Source organism: Cetorhinus maximus, chromosome 3, assembly GCF_964194155.1.
Source record: "Cetorhinus maximus chromosome 3, sCetMax3.hap1.1, whole genome shotgun sequence".
In the NCBI taxonomy this organism is placed as follows: domain Eukaryota; kingdom Metazoa; phylum Chordata; class Chondrichthyes; order Lamniformes; family Cetorhinidae; genus Cetorhinus; species Cetorhinus maximus.
In genome coordinates, this window is record NC_135881.1 from 18,365,360 (window position 1) to 18,387,203 (window position 21,844).

The 21,844-nt window shown below is 44.8% G+C and overlaps 1 protein-coding gene across 1 annotated transcript in view; it reads right to left on the reverse strand.

Moving 5' to 3' along the window:
• The window catches only part of obscnb (obscurin, cytoskeletal calmodulin and titin-interacting RhoGEF b), a 691,209-nt gene that overhangs the window by 336,904 nt on the left and 332,461 nt on the right, over positions 1 to 21,844 (reverse strand). The window contains exons 36-38 of the mRNA XM_078536828.1: positions 21,388 to 21,654; positions 6,109 to 6,375; positions 1,949 to 2,215 (exon numbers count right to left, since the gene is read on the reverse strand). Coding sequence (XP_078392954.1) covers positions 1,949 to 2,215; positions 6,109 to 6,375; positions 21,388 to 21,654 — 801 coding nt within the window. The remainder of the gene's footprint in view (positions 1 to 1,948; positions 2,216 to 6,108; positions 6,376 to 21,387; positions 21,655 to 21,844) is intronic.

A 21,844-nucleotide genomic window follows, 5' to 3' on the forward strand; every position in this document is an offset into this window, starting at 1 on the left:
GGGGTTGAGAAACTTATCAGCCACGATCGAATAGCGGAGCAGACTCGATGGGCCGAATGGTCTAAGTTCTGCTCCTATGTCTTATGGTCTTATGGTCTAAGCTTCTTGAATGTTGTTGAAGCTGCGCTCATTCAGGCATGTGGAGAATATTCTATCTCATTCCTACCTTGTTCCCTGTAGATGATGAAAAGGCTTTTGGCTGTCTGGAGATGAGTTTCACAGCCACAGTATTTATGTAACTGGTTCAGTTAAATTTCTGATCAATGATGACCCCCCCACCTCCACCTTCCCAGGATGCTGATGGTGGGAAATTTGGCAATGTCATGGGGCGTTGCTATCCTAAGATGGTTGCTGGCAGATACTTGTGTGCCGCAAAAGCTATCGCCACTGATCAACGCAAGCCTGAATGTTGTCCAGGTCTTGCAGCACGCGGATATGGATTGCTTTGTTAGCGGCATTGTGAAGGGAACTGTACACTGCAATTATCAGTGAACATTTACACTTCTGATCTTATGATGAAGGCATGGTAATTGAATAAGCAGCCGAAGATAATTGGGCCTAGGACATTGCTTTGGGGAACTCCTGCGGTGATGTCCTGGGGCTGATATAATTGGTCACCAGCAATCACAAGCATCTTCCTTTCTGTTAGGTATGGCTCCAGCCAGTGCAGCATTTACTCCCTGATTCCCATTGACTTCAACTTTACAACAGCTCCTTTATTCCACACCATTTCTTCCAATTCACAAACTTGCTGTCACCTAACTACCACCTGTTGACTGGAAGAGAAGATCAGGCCATTCTTTTTAACCTTAGCAGCCCCTGCACAATGAATAGTGGAGCTTAAATTCAACATTTTTGTGCCCATGAGACAGGTTTAAAATATACATTGTGATAATCAACTTCGCAGTGCGAAGGCCACAACAAATCTATATGGCTGTTTGTGCCAATGTTAAATTGGTCATGGCCTTATTTTGTGGGGCCTTGCAATAAAGCACACCGTCATGTATGCTGCCTCAAACTCTCTTTAGCATGTCCGCTTCATGGGGAAAAATCCCCCCCCCTCCACCCCCACCGGGAGTGTTGTGCGGGGGCGGGCTCAAAGCCAATCGGCACCAGCGATTGGGGACGCATCGTCGTTTAACGTGGGCGGGCCAATTAAAGACCGCTGTGCGCTCCCTGTGCAGGCAGGGAGGATTCGCTGAGTGGTTCCCTGCGCTCCTTCGCCCATGTGCGCGAAAGAGTGCAGAGATCTCCCTGAGATCTCCGTGCCTCAGGGAGATCCACTTGATGTATGTAAGTTTAAATAAAGGAAGGAAAAAACATTTGAAACATATCCCCTCATGTGACACTGTCACATGAGCTGGGACATGTCAAAGAATTAATGTAAAAATTTTTATTACATTTTAAAACACTTCATGAAACCCCATCCCGCCCATGGATGAGGTTTCATGAAAAATGCGAAGGCCGCCTGGGCTCTTTGCCTGCCCACCAACCTTAAGGTTGGACGGGCAGCTCATTTCATTGAGTTAATGACTACTTAAATGGCCTTAATAGGCCTTTGACAGTTCGGCGGGTGTGCAGCCGAGTCGGCTGCGCACCCACCAAACTAACAATTTAAATGACGCACAGTGACATCGGGATGCACGCCCAACGTCACCGCGTGTCATTTTACTCGTCGGCAACTGGGCCCCAACCCCGTTCGCCGACAGGACAATTCTGGCCATGGAAATGAGGCTCAACATTGGGGCTGACTCGAGCTTCACAATTTTGACTCAGGGATTGTATACTGCCCATTGATTGTACCTTCTCCATCCCATATGTACAAGAACAGACATGTCTGCATTTCTATTCCATTACCTTCCTTCAATGAGCTGGGAACCATACTGAGCATACACAAAACAATGCAGAGTTAAAATCTAATTTAATCATGTAATGGTCAGTGTCCTACCTTTTACTTTTAAGAAGGCTGTGGTCTGTTGATCCCCTGAATCACAGGTATATTCTCCAGCATCTTCTGGTTTTAGGTTGTGAATATGCAACTCAATAATGGAACCTTCTTGCTTCATTTCATGCTTGTTACTTGAGTCAAGTATTGAAGATCCTTTTTTCCACTGAACGGGCGCATCATGTTTAGTAACCTCACAACACAATGACACTGTACTGCCTTCTTCAGCTTCTTTACTCTGAAGTTCTTGTTTGAAAAGTACAGGCAGGGCTAAGGATTACAGAGATTTTAATAATTTAGTGCAATATAAACGGTCAGGTCAATGCCAAACCTTGCACAGCAGTAATGATCTCAATAGCCAGATATGATTCAATTATGTGTCTATATATATATATATATATATATATATATATGTGTGCTAATTCATGCAATTATTATTATTGTCATAAGTATCACACATTTGAAAAGCTATCTTTATTTGGGAGAAATTAATTTTTTCAATGGCCTCTATTCGTACACTGATTTCACAAAGATAAAATTTGGTTCTTCATATATTCAGTTATCATGAGGATAACAGCGGTAACTATGGTAATATTAAGAAGGTTAGAGCCCTCCATTCTGGAACACTTTTAGTCAATGTTTGCAATTGTTATTACTAATCAATATAAGGCGGAATTTTCCATTCTGGAGACTAAGTGCGGTGGCAGGCAGGAAAGGCAGCGTGAGTCTCGCTGGGTGGCAGGAAGGCTGAACACGCTTCTGCTTTTCAGTTCATTAATTATGCATCAGTGAGGAGCTCAGCAAATCTCATGGCAGGACAGGAAGGATGTTGCCCGCCCCTAATGAGGCTGAAGGTCCTGGCAACATATTTAAATGGCACCTAGCCAGACATTCACTCACTGCAGGCCAGCTGTTACAGTGACGAAGAAAACTATGGCGCCCAAGCATGGGAAATCCTCTGCCCCATGGTTCAGCAAAGTCTCCCTGGGGAATACCAGGAAAGGCGGGAGGTACTCTTTCCATGGGATGGGAGCAGGATGTCTTCCTACCTGACCACACCGGCCTGGGAAGAGGTCACTGGGGAGGCTAGCGCCCATGGGGCGCAGAAAAGGACCACCCTGTTGTGCAGCAAAGGGATGAATGATCTGCACCGCTCCACCAAGGTAAATGTAACTTCTACTCACTGTCAACTCACAATCTCATAAGGGTATCAGGCAGTTGAAGGGTTAGCATCCACAGACCTGCAGGTGGGACATTATCACTGAATGTCTGCCAGCCACGTTAAGCTACCCATCTAATGTCAAACGGCGTCTTAATCCCTTACTGTTGAGGGCTCAGCAGAGACAGCAGGCATGAACTGCTCTTTCATCCATTGTGCTCACAGTCAATCCATCTGTTTTTATGCAGGACACAATTGCACATAACAAAAGAGAGCGAGATACGATGCCCTTTATGCCAGGACAGAGGAATTGTCTTCTCTGAAACCAAAGTGAAATAGGTGGAGCCTGAATGTAGCTTTGCCAGGATTCAAGCTTGGACTGATAAGTGACAAGTAACATTTGTGCCACTCAAGTGCCAGATTACCAACAAGAGAGAATCTAATCATCTCCCAACGTATAAAGACATTACCATCACTAAATCTCCCACCGTCAACATCCTGAGTTATGACTGACCAGAAACTTAACTGGCCCAGTCATTCAGAAACAGCGGTTACAAGAGCAGGTCAGAGCTTGGAAATTCTGCGGTGAATAACTCAGCTCCTGACTCTCCAGAGTCTACCATCTACAAGACAGGAGTGTGATGGTGTATCTTGCATTTGCCTGGTTGATTGTAACTCCAACAACACTCAAGAAGCTCAACACCATTTATGCCACAAGGATCAGTGCTGGGCTATTTACAATATTAGTGACTTAGACAAAGAGACAGAGAATGACGTATCTCGGTTTGGTGATGATACAAAGCTAGGTGGGAATGTAAGCTGTAGGACACAAGAGGCTGCAGAAAGATATAGACCTTTTAAATGAGTAGGCAACAAGGTGGCAGATGGAGTATAATGCGGGGAGGTGTGAGGTTATTCACTTTGATAGGAAGAATAGAAAAGCAGAGTATGTTCTAAAAAATGTGAAACTTCTAAATGTTAATATTCAAAGGGTGTGCTCATACAAGTAACACAGAAAGTTAGCCTGCAGGTACAGCAAGCAATTAGGAAGGCAAAGTGCATCTTGGCCTTTTTTGGAAGGCGTTGGAATACAAAAATAAAGAAGTCAGGGCTTTGATGAGACCATACATGGAGTATCATGCACAGCTGTGGTCTCTATATTTAAGGAAGGATATACTTGCAATGGAGGCAGTGCAGCAAAGGTTCACTAGATTAGTCCTTGGAATGACAGGGTGATGAGATGATGAGAGGCTGAGTAAATTGGGTCAATATTCTCTGAAGTTTAGATGGATGAGAGGTGATCTCACTGAAACATACAAATTCTGATAGGACTTGATACAGTAGAAACTGAGAGGTTGTTTCTCCTGGCTGAGGAATCCAGAACACTAGAACACTGTCTCAGGTTAAGAAACTGATCATTTAAGACTGAGATGGGGAGAAACTTCTTCACTCAAAAGGTTGTGAATCCTTGGAATTTTCTACTCCAGAAAGTTGTGTATGTTCCATTGTTGAATACATTTAAGGCCAGGACAGACAAATCTTTGGTCTCTTAGGTAATCAAGGGATGGGGGAGCGGGCAGGAAAGTGTTGTTATGGCTGAAGATCTGCCATAAAGGTATTGAATGGTAGAACCGGCACGAAGGGCCATATGGTCTATTCTAGCTCCTGCCAGGGTCACTCAGCTTCTGACCACATTGCAGCCTTGGTCCAAACATGGACAAAAGAACTGGACTGAGGTGAGGTGAGAGTGACTGCCCTTGACATCAAGGCAGCATTTGACTGAGTGTGATATCAAGGAGCCGTAGCAAAACTGAGTCAATGGGAATCAGGGTGAAAATTATCAGCTGGTTCGGGTCATACCTAGCACAAAGGAAGATGGTTTTGTTGTTGGAGGTCAGTCATCTCAGATCCAGTTCATCACTGCAGGAGTTCCTCAGGGCAGTGTCCTCGGGTCCAGCCATCTTCAGCTGCTTCTTCAGTGACCTTCCTTCCATTATAAGGTTAGAAGTGGGGATGTTCGCTGGTGATTGCACAATGTTAAGCGCCATTTACGATTCCTCAGATACTGAAGGAGTCCATGTCCAAATGCAACAAGACCTGGGCAATATCCAGGCTTGGGCTGACAAGTGGCAAGTAACATTTGCGCCACACAAGTGTCAGGCAATGACAATCTCCAACAAGAGAGAATCCAACCATTGCCCCTTGATGTTCAATGACATTACCATCACTGAATCCCCCACAATCAACATCCTGGGGGTTACCACTGACCAGAAACTGAACTAGCCATATGAATACTGTGGCTACAAGAGCAGGTCAGAGGCTAGGAATCATGTGACGAGTAACTCGCTTCCTGACTCCCCAAAGTCTGTCCACCATCTACACGGCACAAGTCAAAAGTGTGATGGAATACTCCCCACTTGCCTGGATGAGTGCAGCTCCCACAACAGTCGAGAAGTTTGACACCGTCCAGGACAAAGCAGCCTGCTTGATTGGCGCCACATCTACAAACATTCACTCCCTCCGCCACCGACACACAGTAGCAGCAGTGTGTACCATCTGCAAGATGCACTGCAGGAATTCACCAAGGCTTCAACAACAGTACCTTCCAAACCCACAACCACTACCATCTAGAAGGACAAGGGCAGCAGAGAGATGGGAACAACACCTAGAAGTGCCCCTCCATTCTGACTTGGAAATAAATCGCCGTTCCTTCACTTCACTGTCGCTGGGTCAAAATCCTGGAACTCCCTTCCTAACAGCACTGTGGATGTACCCACACCACATGGACTGCAGCGGTTCAAGAAGACAGCTCACCACCACCTTCTCAAGGGAAACTGGGGATGGGCAATAAATGCTGGCCCAGCCAGTGAAGCCCACATCCCATGAATGAATTTTTTAAAAATCCTGCTAACAAAAGGTTAGCAAGAATGGTGAGTTGCATGAAAAATTACAAATGACAACATTTATTCCTTTGAATTACAATATCTGATGACTGTTGTCTTACCCTTCACTTTTAAGGAGGCAGTGGTCTGTTGATCTCCAGAATCACAGGTATATTCTCCAGCATCTTCTAATTTTAGGCTGTGAATAAGCAACTCAACACAGGGGCCTTTTTGCTTCATTTCATGCTTGTTACTTGGCTCAAGCAGCATTGATCCCTTTCTCCATTTCACTGGGGCATCAGGTTTGGAGACTTCACAGATCAGCTTGGCAGTACTGTCCTCTTCAACCTCCTGATTATGAAGCTCTTTCTTGAAAAGTACAGGCAAGGCTAAAAGACAGTAATTTTCAAAATTTAATTCAATTAACACTGAAACAAATGGGCAGAAATTTCCCCCTGTTGGGGGGGTTGTGCAAGGGCGGGGGCGAACCCGATTGGTAGCCCCAATCGTTGCCGCGCCACCATTTTACGTTGGCGAGCCAATTAAGGCCCGCCCATCATGACGCGCACCCGGAAGCACTGAGCGCTCCCTGTACGGGCAGGGGGAGATTTGTTTAAATTGTGGAAATTTGGATAAAGGTGAGAAAAAGATTTAAGGACATGTCCCCTCATGAGAAACTGTCACATGACCTGAGGCATGTCCATTATTTATTTCAAAAATTTTTATCTAAATGATAAACCCTTCATCCCTTCACAAAACCTCATCGCACCACCCCCCACAGCCCTTGACTCCCTTGTCTATCAAGAATCTATCTAATTCAGCCTTGAATAAATTCAATGATGCAGCCTCCACTGTTTTCTGCACAAGAGACTTCCACAGACTAACAACCTTTTGGGAGAAAAAAATTCTCCTCATCTCTGTCTTAAATGGGATACCTTTTATTTTTAAACTGTGTCCCCTAGTTCTAGTCTCCCTCACAAGAGGAAACATCCTCCTGGCAACAGCCCAATCAAATCCTCTCAGGGTCTTTTATGTTTCAGTAAGATCACCTCTCATTCTTCTAAACTCTAATGGGTATAGGGCCAACCTGTTCAACTTTCCTTTATAAGACAACCCCTTCATCCCAGGAATCAGCCAAGTGAACCTTCTCTGCACTGCTTCCAATACAGTTATATCCTTTCTTAAATAAGGAGACCAAACTGCACACAGTACTCTAGGTGTGGTCTCACCAAGGTCCTGTAGAACTGCAGCATAACTTCTCTACTTTTACGGTTCATTTCCCTTGCAATAAAGACTGACATTCCATTTGCCTTCCTAATCGCTTGCTGTACTTGCATACGGAGATTTTGTGATTCAGGCATAAGGGCACCCAGATCCCTCTGTACCACAGAGCTGTGAAGTCTCTCTCCATTTAAATATATACTGCTTTTCTATTTTTCCTGCCAAAACGGACAAATTTTCCCCATATTTTATCCTAATCATTTAACCCTTTGTGGACTCTTTACCTCCTCTTGAGACTTACTTTCCTACCTTTCTTGGTGTCATCACAAATTGAGCTACCAAATATTTGGTCCCTTAATCCAAGTAATTGATAAGGGTTGTAAATAGTTGAGGCCCCAGCACTGATCCCTGTGGCACTAGTTGCAGCTTGCCAATCCAAAAATAACCCATTTATCCCGAGGCTCCGCTTCCTGTCAGCTAACTAATCTTTTATCCATGCTCATATGTTACCCATGAGCTCTTATTTTCTGCAGTAACTTTTAATGTGGCACCTTACCAAATGCCTTTTGGAAATCCAAGTACACCACATCTACAGGGTCCCTTTTAACCACTTCACCTATTACTTCCTCAAAGAATTCTAATAAATTCCTTTCACAAAGCCATGTTGACTCTGAAGAAGATTCATATAGACTCGAAACGTTAACTCTGTTTCTCACTCCACAGATACTGCCAGACCTGCTGAGTTTTTCTGTTTTATTTCAGATTTCCAGCATCCGCATTATTTCGCTTTTATATTATCATGTTGACTCTGCCTGATTGCATTATGATTTTCTAAGTATCCTGCTATAACCCCCTTAATAATGGGTTCTAGTAATTTCCCTATGACAGTTAGGCCAAATGGTCTATAGTTTCCTGCTTTCTGTCTCCCTCTTTTCTTGAATTAATGTGTTACATTTTCTAATTTCCAATCCGTTGGGTTCGTTCCAGAATCTAAGAAATTTTGGAAGATGCATCAATGCATCTACCATCTCTGCAGCCACTTATTTTAAGGCCCTAGGATGCAGGCCATCAGGTCCTGGCTACTGTCAGCTTTTAACTCAAATAGTTTGCACAATACCTTTTCCCTGGTCATGGTGATTGTTTTAAGTTCCTCCTTCCCTTTCAGTTCTTGATTCACAATTATTTCTGGGGTGTTATTTGTGCCTTCTATTGAAGACAGACACAAAACACCTGTTCAACGCTTCCACCATTTCCTTGCTTCCCATTATTAGTTCTCCAGATTCACTCTCTAGTGACCGATACTCACTTTAGTTACTCTTTTCCATCTTAAATACTTGTCGGAACTTTTACTGCTTGTTTTTATATTTCTAGCTAGCTTTCTCGCATACTCTAATTTCTCCCTCTAGTATTTTTTAGTTATTCTTTCATTAAAAGAATAATACTGAATGCGATACAGTATTCATTATTAATTTGAAAGAGAAAATGAAAATTTGCATATATGCTCAATCAGGAATAAAAAGATTTTACAATTCAATTTTACTTTTGAAAGTAATTTCCTTACCATGTGCAATTTAAGAATTTCACACAGTCACAAACAACTCATCTAAATAATTTGCAATAGTTCAGTTAAACAGTGAGACTTTGGGAGAGAGAGGTTAAAACAGCGAGACTTCGGGACAGAGAGGTTAAAACAGCGAAAGTGAGAGAGGAGGACCCTGGGATAGGCAGTCAGCAGCACCAATAGGAGAGTGCGAGAGGAGGACCCTGGGACAAGCAGTCAGCAGCATCTCGAGGAGAGTGCAAGAGGAGGACCCTGGGACAGGCAGTCAGCAGCACATAGAGGATCTAGATTCTAATCAATACTCAAGTAGGAGAAAGGATAAAATAAAAGCAGAGGTATTCTCATTAGTTAAAATATGTCTGGGGAGCTCAGTCATGTGATTTGCACATCCTGCTCTATGTGGGAAATCCTAGACACTCCTGGCAGTCTGGATTACCATGTGTGCCAGGAGGTGCCTCCAACTGGAGCAACTCAAACTACGGTGCATTCACGAGACTGAGAGGTTCGTGATTCGCACATTTCAGGAAGTGGTCACCCCCCAGCTTAAGGAAATGCAAGCAAAGAGGGAATGCATGACCACCAGACAGATGAAGGGGACCAGGCAGGTAGCGAGGGAATCCCCCCAAGTACATCTCACTCGCAAACCGCTTTTCGACCTTGGAAAATGGCGAGAGTGACAGTTCCTCTATGGAGGCCAACCAGAGCCAAGGCCATGGCACTGTGGGTGGTCTGGCTTCTCAGCAGGGAGAGGAAGAATTGTGGAAGGGCAATAATGGTAGGGGGTTTGTTAGTGAGGGGAGTAGACAGGCGCTTCTGCGGACATAGATGTGCCTCCAGAATGGTATGTTGCCTCCCGGGTGCCAGGGTCAAGGATGTCACGGAACGGCAGCACAGTGTTCTGAAGGGGGAGGGGGAACAGACAGAGGTTGTGGTCCATGTTGGGACCAATGACAGAGGAACAAAGAGAAATGGGGTCCTGTAAGCAGCCTTGAGGAAGTTAGGTAGGAAATTGAAAAGCGGGATTACTCCCGGTACCACGCAGTAGTGAGTATAGGAACAGAAAGATAGAGCAGATGAATGCACGGCTGGCGAGATGGAGCGGGAGGGAGGGCTTTAGATTCCTGGGGCATTGGGACCATTTATGGGTGAGGTGAGACCTGTACAAGTTGGACGGGTTACATCTGAACAGGAACGGGGCTAAAATCGTTGCGTAGAGGTTTGCTAATGCTGTTGGGGCAGATTTAAACTAAATTGTAAGAGGCATGTGATCCTGAAAAGTACTTCAGAGGGGAGAGAAGCTGAGATAAAATTAGAAGTTAAAGCGCGAGTAAGTGAGTCTGGAAGGCAGAGGAAGCACAGGCTAAATAAGAAAGAAGTGAGTTTAGCAAGGCTAAATGGAATATATTTTAATGCAAGGAGCCTGAGGAATAAGACAGATGAGCTGCGGGCACAGATAGGCACATGGGAGTATGATATCGGAGCTATAGAGTCATAGGGATCTACAGCACAGAAAAGGCTATTTGGCCCATCAAATCTGCACCAGTCAAACAGGTACCTAACTATTCTAATCCCAGTTTCCAGCATTAGGTTCATAGCCTTGTATGCCATGGCATCGCAAGTGCACATCCAAATACTTCTTAAATGTTCGCAGGGTTTCTGCCTCTACCACCCTTTCAGGCAGTGAGTTCCAGATTCCCACCAGCCTCTGGGTGAAAAGATTCTTCCTCACATCCCCTCGAAACCTCCCGCCCATTACCTTAAATCTATGCCCCCTGGTTACTGATCCCTCCACCAAGGGGAAAAATTCCTTCCTGTCTACCCTAACTATGCCCCTCATAATTTTATACACTTCAATCATGTCCCCCCTCAACCTCCTCTGCTCCAGGCAAAATAACTCCAGTCTATCCAATCTCTCCTCAAAACTAGAACTCTCCAGCCCAGGCAACATCTTGGTAAATCTCCTCTGCACTCTCTCTAGTGCAATCACATCCTTCCTATAATGCAGATTCCAGAACTGCACGCAATACTCTAGCTGTGGCCTAACCAGCGTTTTATACAGTTCCAGCATAACCTCCCTGCTCTTATATTCTATGCCTTGGCTAATAAAGGCAAGTATCCCATATGCCTTCTTAACTACCTTATCTACTTGTCACGCTACCTTAAGGGACCGGTGGACACGTACACCAAGGTCCCTCTGATCCTCGGTACTTCCCAGGGTCCTACCATTCATCGTGTATTCCCGTGCCTTGTTTGTCCTGCCCAAGTGCATCACCTCACACTTATCCGGATTAAATTCCATTTGCCACTGATCAACCCATCTGACCAGCCCGTCTATATCCTCCTGCAATCTAAGGCTATCCTCCTTACTATTTACAACCCCAACAATTTTCGTGTCATCCGCGAACTTGCTGATCAACCCTCCTACATTTAAGTCTAAATCGTTTATATATACCACAAACAGCATGGGACCCAACACTGATTGCTGTGGAACCCTACTGGACACAGGCATCCAGTCACAAAAACACACCTCGACCATCGCCATCTGCTTCCTGCCACTCAACTAATTCTGGATCCAATTTGCCAAATTGCCTTGGACCCCATGGGCTCTTACCTTCCTTATCAGTCTCCCATGCCAGACCTTATCAAAAGCCTTGCTGAAGTCCAAGTAGACTACGTCAAATGTATTGCCCTCATCTCACATATGGTCACCTCTTCTAAAATTTAAATCAAATTGGTCAGAAATGACCTCCCCTTAACAAAACCATGTTGTCTGTCCTTGATTAATCCCTGCCTCTCCAAGTGTAGATTAGTTCTGTCCCTCACAGTTGCTTCCAATAGTTTCCCCAGCACTGAGGTTATACTGGCTGGCCCGTTTTTCCCTGGTTTATCGCTTCTTCCCTTCTGGAATAACGGTACCACATTGGCTGTTCTCCAGTCCTCTGGCACCTCTCCTGTGGCCAGAGAGGGATTGAAAATTATTGCCAGCCCTCCTGCTATCTCCTCCCTTGCCTCACTCAACAGCCTGGGATACATTTCATCTGGGCCTGGGGATGTATCTACTTTTAAGCTTGCCAGATCACTTAGAACCTCCTCCCTTCCTATGCTAGTTTCTTTAATTATCTCACAGTCCTTCAGCTTGATCTCCATGCCCACGTTGTCCCTCTCACTTGTGAACACCGACACAAAGTATTCATTTAGAACCCTACCTACGTCTTCCGGCTCCGCACACAAATTACCACTATGGTCCTTAATGGGCCCTACTCTTTCCCCAGTGATTCTCTTACTCTCAATGTACTTGTAAAATTACTTTGGATTTTCCTTTATTTTATCTGCCAATATTTTTTCATGGCCCCTTTTGGCTCTCCTAATTTCCTTTCTAAGTTCCCCTCTACACATCCTATACTCCTCTAGGGCTTCCGCGGTTTTGAGCCCTCGGTATCTGCCATAAGTCTCCCTTTTTCTCTTTATCCAATCCTGTATATCCCTCAACATCCAGGGTTCCCTGGATTTGTTGGTCCCAACCTTTATCTTTACTGGAATATGTTGGCCCTTTACTCTCCCTATTTCCTATTTGAATGAGTCCCACTGCTCTGATGCAGACTTACCTAAAAGTAGCTGCTCCCAGTCCACTCTGGCCAAATCATATCTGATCTTAATAAAATTGCCCTTCCCCCAATTTAGAACTCTGATTTCTGGCCCATCCTTGTCCTTTTCCATAACAACCTTGAATCTAACAGAGTTATGATCACTATCTGCAAAATGCTCCCCCACTGATACCTCTACCACTTGCCTGGCTTCATTTCCTAAAATTAAGTCCAGGACCACCCCCTCTCTTGTAGGACCTTCTATGCTATGGCTTAAAAAACTCTTCTGGATGCATTTTAAGAATTCTGCTCCATCTAAACCTATCACACTATGACTAACCCAGTTAATGTTGGGGAAGTTGAAATCCCCCACTATCATTTTTACACTTCTCTGAAATTTGCCTACATATCTACTCTTCTATTTCTCTCTGACTGTTTGGGGGCCTATAGTACACTCCCAACAATGAGATTGCTCCTTTTTTGTTTTTAGGTTCTACCCATATGGCTTCATTTGAGGAGCTTTCTAAGATGTCATCCCTCCTTTTTGTTGTAATTGATTCCTTGATCAATATTGCGATACCCCTCCCCTTTTACCTTCTATCCTGTCTCGCCTGAAGACCCTATATCCTGGAATATTGAGCTGCCAATCCTGCCCCTCCCTCAACCATGTCTCTGTGACAGCAATGACGTCATACTCCCATGTGTTAATTTGTGCCCTCAACTCATCTGCCTCATTCGTCAGACTCCTTCCATTAAAATAAATACCATCCAACCTTTCCAAACTCCCCTGTACCTTAACAGGCCTATAATTTCTATGCCTTCCAGACTCACTTGCTCTCTCTTCCAATTTTGGCTGTGCATCTCCACTTGCTAAACCTCCTCTCAGGATCCCATCCCCCTGCCAAGTTAGTTTAAACCCTCGCCAACAGCACTAGCAAACCTCCCCGCAAGGATGTTGGTCCCATTCCAGTTCAGGAGCTCTGACCGAGACTTGGTTAAAAGGGCAGGATTGGCAGCTTAACATTCAGAGTTGAAGGGTATTCAGATGACATGGAGAGGGCGATAGTATGGGGGGAGGCGAGGTTGCAATATTGATCAAGGATTCAATTATAGCAGTGAGGAGGGATGATATCACGGAAGGATTGATCGAGTTTTTCGAGGAAGTGACAAAGATGATCGACGATGGAAGGGCAGTGGATGTTATATACATGGATTTAAGAAAGGCCTTTGACAAGGTCCCTCATGGCAGACTGGTACAGAAGGTAAAGTCGCACGGGATCAGAGGTGAGCTGGCAAGATGGATACAGAATTGGCTTGGTCACAGAAGACAGAGGGTAGCAGTGGAAGGATGCTTTTCTGAATGGAGAGCTGTGACTAGTGGAGTTCCACAGGGATCAGTGCTGGGATCTTTGCTGTTTGTAGTATACATAAATGATTTGGAGGAAAATGTAACTGGGCTAATTAGTAAGTTTGCTGTCGACACTAAGGTTGGAGGAGATGCAGATAGTGAAGTGGATTGTCAAAGGATACAATGGGATATAGATCGGTTGGAGACTTGGGCGGAGAAATGGCAGATGGAGTTTAATCCGGACAAATGCGAGGTAATGCACTTTGGAAGGTCTGATACAGGCAGGAATTATACAGAAAATGGCAAAACCCTTAAGTGCATCGACGGGCAGAGGGATCTGGGTGTACAGGATCACAGGTCACTGAAAGTGGCAACGCAGGTGGATAAGGTAGTCAGGAAAGCATATGGCATGCTTGCCCTCATTGGCAGGTGTATTGAGTATAAAAGCTAGGAAGTCATGCTGCAGCTGTATAGAACCTTGGTTAGGCCACACTTGGAATATTGCGTGCAATTCTGGTCACTACATTACCAAAAGGATATAGAGGCGTTGGAGAGGGTGCAGAGGAGGTTTACCAGGATGCTGCCTGGTCTGGAGGTTATTAGCTATGAGGAGAGGTTGGAGAAACTCGGATTGTTCTCACTAGAAGCTTACAAAATTATGAGTGGCATGGACAGAGTAGATAGTCAGAAGCTTTTTCCCAGGGTGGAAGAGTCAATTACTAGGGGACATAGATTTAAGGTGAGAGGAGAAAACTATAGAGGAGATGTGCGGGGCAAGTTTCTTACGCAGAGGGTAGTGAGTGTCTGGAATTCGCTGCCAGAGGAGGTGGTGGAAGCAGGTACGATAGTGGTGTTTAAGAGGCAGCTTGACAATTACATGAATAGGATGGGAATAGAGGGATACGGACCCCGGAAGTGCAAAATGTTTTACTTGACGGGCAATATGATCGGCGCAGGCTTGGAGGGCCGAAGGGCCTGTTCCTGTGCTGTACTTTTCTTTGTTCTTTGATCATCAAATTAGACCATTTGGGTAGAAGTAAAAATCACAAATGGGGCAAACACACTGTTGGGTGTGTACTATAGGCCCCCAAATACTCAAAGTAAGATAGAGAATATGTAATGAAACTTCACAGAAGTGTAAAGATAATAAGGCAGCAATAGTAAGGGATTTTAACTACCCTAATATTAACTGGGATAGATTTAGTGCGCAAGATAGGGAGGGAGCAAAATTCTTAAGTTGCATCCAAGAGCACTTTTTTAATCAGTATGTAGAAAGCCCAACAAGGGAGGGGGCAGTTCTGGACCTAATATTCGGAAATGAGCCCAGGCAGGCGGAAGTCATATCAGTAGGGGAGCATTTTGGAGATAGTGACCATTACTCAGTTACATTTAGGATAGTTATGCAAAATGGTAAGGTTTGGCTGGGAATAAAAGTTCCAAACTGGGGAAAGGCTAATTTTACTAAGACAAGATATGATTTGCCCCAAATGGACTGGGAGCAGCTACTTGCAGATAAAACTGGGTCAGAGCTGTGGGAGGCATTCAAGGAGGGAATAGCCAGAGTACAAGGCAAATATGTTCCCGTAAAAGCAAAGTGCGGGATCGTCTGGAGAACCCTGGATGTCAAGGGACATGAGGTTAGGATTAAGGAAAAAGGAGAAGCTTATGGCAGGTACCAAGGGCTCAATAGGGCAGAGTCCCTAGAGGGGTATAAAAAGTGCAGGGGGGAACTTACCAAGGAAATTAGGAAAGCTAAGAGAGTGCATGAGAAAGCATTGGTGGATAGAATAAAGGAAAACCCAAAGGGATTTTATAAATTTATAAGGAGCAAGAGAATAACTAGGGAAAAAGTAGGGCAAATTAGGGACTATAGAGGTAATGCGTGTGTGGACCCGGAAGATGTGCATTAATGAATACTTTGCATCGGTCTTCACAATGGAAAAGGACGACGCAGGGTGGAGGACTGTGAAATATTAGAGGAAATTAACAAAAAGAAAGAGGAGGTATTAGTGGGTTTAGTGGCCTTAATAGTGGATAAATCTACAGGCCCAGATGAGGTGTATCCCAGGCTGTTGAGGGAGGCAAGGGAAGAGACATCAGGGGCCCTGGCAAGACTTTTCAAATCCTCTCTGGCCACAGGTGAGGTGCCAGAGGGCTGGACGCCTGCTAACATTGTCCCATTATTAAAATAGGGATGGAGGGATAGACCAGGAAATTACAGGCCAGTCAGTCTAACCTCAGTGGTCGGGAAGTTACTAGAAGGAATTCTGAGGAACAGAATATATCTGCACTTGGAGAGGCATGGATTAATCAGGGATAGTCAGCATGGATTTGTTAAGGGAAAGTCGTGTTTGACAAATTTGATTGAATTTTTTGAGGAGATAACCAGGAGTGTTGATGAGGTCGACATGGACTTTAGCGATGCTTTTGATAAGGTTCTTCATGACAGACTGGTCAAGAAAGTAAGAGCCCATGGGATCCAAGGCAAAGTGGCATGTTGGATCTAAAACTGGCTGAGAGGCAGGAAGCAGAGTCTGATGGTAGAGGGATGTTTCTTTGACTGGAAGTCTGTTCTGCAGGCCTCGGTGCTGGGGCCCTTACTGTTTGTGGTATACATAAATGATTTGGATTTAAATGTTGGGGTACGATCAAGAAGTTCGGGGATGACATGAAAATTGGTAGGGCGGTAAATAGTGAGCAGGATAGCCATAAACTGTAGGAGGATATCAATGGACTGATCAGGTGGGCAGAACGGTGGCAAATGAAATTCAACCCGGAAAAGTGTGAGGTAAAGCACTTGGGGAAGGCTAACGAGGCAAGGGATTACGCTATGATTGGTTGGACCCTGGAAAGTACTGAAGGTCAGAGGGAGGGACCTTGGTGTGCATATCCACAGATCCCTAAAAGTAGCAGGGCAGGTAGATAAGGTGGTTAAGAAGGCATTTGGGATACTTGCCTTTAATAGCCGAGACATGGAATACAAGAGCAGGGAGGTTATGCTGGAACTGTATAAAACACTGGTTAGGCCACAACTGGAGAAGTGTGTGCAGTTCTGGTCACCACATTATAGGAAGGATGTGATTGCAATGGAGACATTGCAGAGGAGATTCACCAGGATGCTGCCTGGGCTGGAGGGTCTGAGCTATGAGGAAAGATTGATTAGGCTGGGATAAAAGCAAAAAAACTGCGGATGCTGGAAATCCAAAACAAAAATGTGTTGGAGGGGGTTAATGTTTAAAGTGGTGGATGAGGAGCCAATCAAGTGGTCTGTTTTATCCTAGATGATGTCAAAAACCATAATGGGAGTTATGTACAGGCCTCCGAACAGTAGTCAGGATGTGGGGCACAAGATACACCAGGAGATAGAAAAGGCGTGTAAGAAAGGCAAGGTTACAGTGATGATGGGGGATTTCAATATGCAGGTAGACTGGGAAAATCAGGTTCGTAGTGGATCCCAAGAAAAGGAATTTGTGGAATGTCTACGAGATGGCTTTTTCGAGCAGCTTGTGGTGGAGCCCACTAGGGAACAGGCAATTCTAGATTTAGTGATGTGTAATGAGGCAGATTTGATAAGGGAGCTTAAGGTGAAGGAACCCTTAGGAGGAAGTGACCATAATATGATAGAATTTACCCTGCAATTTGAGATTGATGTAACGGTATTACAGTTGAATAATGGCAACTACAGAGGCATGAGGGAGGAGCTGGCCAGAATTGACTGGGAGATGAGCCGAGCAGGAAAGACAGTGGAACAGCAATGGCAGGAGTTTCTGGGAGTAATGTGGGAGACACAGCAAAAACTTATCCCTAGGAAGAAGAAGCATACTAAAAGGCGGACGAGGTAAACATGGCTGACAAGGGAAGTCAGGGACAGCATAAAAGCTAAAGAGAAAGCATACAATGCGGCGAAGAGCACTGGGAAACCAAGGGATTGGGAAGCCTACAAAGACCAACAGAGGAGAACTAAAAAAGAAATAAGGAGGGAGAAGATTAAATATGAGGGTAAACTAGCCAGTAATATACAAGAAGATTGCAAGAATTTTTTTAGATATATAAAGGGTAAGAGAGAGGCAAAAATGGACATTGGGCCGCTGGAAAATTACGCTGGAGAAGTAGTAGTGGGGAACAAAGAAATGGCGGAGGAACTGAATAGGTACTTTGCGTCAGTCTTCACGGTGGAAGACACGAGTAACATCCCCAAAGTTCAAGACAGTCGGGGGGCAGAGGTAAGTATGGTGGCCATTACCAAGGAGAAGGTGCTAGGAAAACTGAAAGGTCTGAAGGTGGATAAATCAACTGGACCAGATGGATTACACCCCAGAGTTCTGAAGGAGATAGTGAAAGCATTAGTGGTGATCTTTCAGGAATCACTCGAGTCAGGGAGGGTCCCGGAGGACTGGAAAATCACTAATGTAGCCCCCCTGTTTAAGAAGGGAGTGAGGCAAAAGACGGGAAATTACAGGCCGATTAGCCTGACCTCGGTCATTGGTAAGATTTTAGAGTCCATTATTAAGGATGAGATTTCAGAATACTTGGAAGTGCATGGTAAAATAGGGCAAAGTCAGCATGGTTTCATCAAGGGGAGGTCATGCCTGACAAATCTGTTAGAATTCTTTGAGGAGGTAACGAGTAGGTTAGACAAAGGAGAGCCAATGGATGTTATCTACTTGGACTTCCAGAAGGCCTTTGATAAGGTGTCGCACAAGAGGCTACTCAGTAAGATAAGAGCCCACGGTGTTAAAGGCAAGTTACTAGCTTGGATAGAAGATTGGCTGTCTGGCAGGAGGCAGAGAGTGGAGATAAGGGTGCCCTTCTCAGGATGGCGGCCGGGGACTAGTGGAGTTCCACAGGGGTCAGTGTTGGGACCACAACTTTTCACTTTATACATTAATGATCTAGATGAAGGAACTGAGGGCATTCTGGCTAAGTTTGCAGATGATACAAAGATAGGTGGAGGGACAGGTAGTATTGAGGAGGCAGGGAGGCTGCAGAAGGATCTGGACAGGTTAGGAGAATGGGCAAAGAAGTGGCAGATGAAATACAACGTGGGCAAGTGTGAGGTCGTGCACTTTGGTAGGAAAAATAGAGGCATAAACTATTTTCCAAATGGGGAGAGAATTCAGAAATCTGGAGTGCAAAGGGACTTGGGAGTCCTAGTCCAGGATCCTCTTAAGGTTAACTTGCAGGTTGAGTCGGTAGTTAGGAAGGCAAATGCAATGTTGGCATTTATTTCGAGAGGACTAGAATATAAAAGCAGGGATGTGCTGCTGAGGCTTTATAAGGCTCTGGTCAGACCACGTTTAGAATATTGTGAGCAATTTTGGGCCCCATATCTCAGGAAGGATGTGCTGGTCCGGGAGAGGGTCCACAGGATGTTCACGAGAACGATCCCAGGAATGAAAGGCTTAACATATGAGGAACGTTTGAGGACTCTGGGTCTATACTCGATGGAGTTTAGAAGGATATGGGGGGATCTGATTGAAACTTACAGAACACTGAAAGCCCTGGATAGAGTGGACATGGCAAAGATGTTTCCATTAGTAGGAGAGACTAGGACCCGAGGGCACAGTCTCAGAGTAAAGGGAAGACATTTTAGAACAGAGATGAGGAGAAAATACTTTAGCCAGAGAGTGGTGAATCTATGGAATTCATTGCCACAGAAGGCTGTGGAGGCCAGGTCATTGAGTGTATTTAAGACCGAGATAGATAGGTCCTTGATTGGTAAGGGGATCAAAGGTTACGGGGAGAATGGGGTTGAGAAACTTATCAGCCACGATCGAATAGCGGAGCAGACTCGATGGGCCGAATGGTCTAATTTCTGCTCCTATGTCTTATGGTCTAAGCTTCTTGAACGTTGTTGGAGCTGCGCTCATTCAGGGATGTGGAGAATATTCTATCTCATTCCTACCTTGTTCCCTGTAGATGATGAAAAGGCTTTTGGCTGTCTGGAGATGAGTATCACAGCCACAGTATTTATGTAACTGGTTCAGTTAAATTTCTGATCAATGATGACCCCCCCACCTCCACCTTCCCAGGATGCTGATGGTGGGAAATTTGGCAATGTCATGGGGCGTTGCTATCCTAAGATGGTTGCTGGCAGATACTTGTGTGCCGCAAAAGCTATCGCCACTGATCAACGCAAGCCTGAATGTTGTCCAGGTCTTGCAGCATGTGGATATGGATTGCTTTGTTAGCGGCATTGTGAAGGGAACTGTACACTGCAATTATCAGTGAACATTTACACTTCTGATCTTATGATGAAGGCATGGTAATTGAATAAGCAGCCGAAGATAATTGGGCCTAGGACATTGCTTTGGGGAACTCCTGCGGTGATGTCCTGGGGCTGATATAATTGGTCACCAGCAATCACAAGCATCTTCCTTTCTGTTAGGTATGGCTCCAGCCAGTGCAGCATTTACTCCCTGATTCCCATTGACTTCAACTTTACAACAGCTCCTTTATTCCACACCATTTCTTCCAATTCACAAACTTGCTGTCACCTAACTACCACCTGTTGACTGGAAGAGAAGATCAAGCCATTCTTTTTAACCTTAGCAGCCCCTGCACAATGAATAGTGGAGCTTAAATTCAACATTTTTGTGCCCATGAGACAGGTTTAAAATATACATTGTGGTAATCAACTTCGCAGTGCAAAGGCCACAACAAATCTATATGGCTGTTTGTGCCAATGTTAAATTGGTCATGGCCTTATTTTGTGGGGCCTTGCAATAAAGCACACCGTCATGTATGCTGCCTCAAACTCTCTTTAGTATGTCCGCTTCATGGGGAAAAATCCCCCCCCCTCCACCCCCACCGTGAGTGTTGTGCGGGGGCGGGCTCAAAGCCAATCGGCACCAGCGATTGGGGACGCATCGTCGTTTAACGTGGGCGGGCCAATTAAAGACCGCTGTGCGCTCCCTGTGCAGGCAGGGAGGATTCGCTGAGTGGTTCCCTGCGCTCCTTCGCCCATGTGCGCGAAAGAGTGCAGAGATCTCCCTGAGATCTCCGTGCCTCAGGGAGATCCACTTGATGTATGTAAGTTTAAATAAAGGAAGGAAAAAACTTTTGAAACATATCCCCTCATGTGATACTGTCACATGAGCTGGGAAATGTCAAAGAATTAACGTAAAAATTTTTATTACATTTTAAAACACTTCATGAAACCCCATCCCGCCCATGGATGAGGTTTCATGAAAAATGCGAAGGCCGCCTGGGCTCTTTGCCTGCCCACTAACCTTAAGGTTGGACGGGCAGCTCATTTCATTGAGTTAATGACTACTTAAATGGCCTTAATAGGCCTTTGACAGTTCGGCGGGTGTGCAGCCGAGTCGGCTGCGCACCCACCAAACTAACAATCTAAATGACGCACAGTGACATCGGGATGCACGGCCGACATCACCGCGTGTCATTTTACTCATCGGCAAGCGGGCCCCGCCCCCGTTCGCCGACAGGACAATTCTGGCCATGGAAATGAGGCTCAACATTGGGGCTGACTCGAGCTTCACAATTTTGACTCAGGGATTGTATCCTGCCCATTGATTGTACCTCCTCCATCCCATATGTACAAGAACAGACATGTCTGCATTTCTATTCCATTACCTTCCTTCAATGAGCTGGGAACGATACTGAGCATACACAAAACAATGCAGAGTTAAAATCTAATTTAATCATGTAATGGTCAGTGTCCTACCTTTTACTTTTAAGAAGGCTGTGGTCTGTTGATCCCCTGAATCACAGGTATATTCTCCAGCATCTTCTGGTTTTAGGTTGTGAATATGCAACTCAATAATGGAACCTTCTTGCTTCATTTCATGCTTGTTACTTGAGTCAAGTATTGAAGATCCTTTTTTCCACTGAACGGGCGCATCATGTTTAGTAACCTCACAACACAATGACACTGTACTGCCTTCTTCAGCTTCTTTACTCTGAAGTTCTTGTTTGAAAAGTACAGGCAGGGCTAAGGATTACAGAGATTTTAATAATTTAGTGCAAGATAAACGGTCAGGTCAATGCCAAACCTTGCACAGCAGTAATGATCTCAATAGCCAGATATGGTTCAATTATGTGTCTATATATATATATATATATATATATATATATGTGCGTGCTAATTCATGCAATTATTATTATTGTCATAAGTATCACAC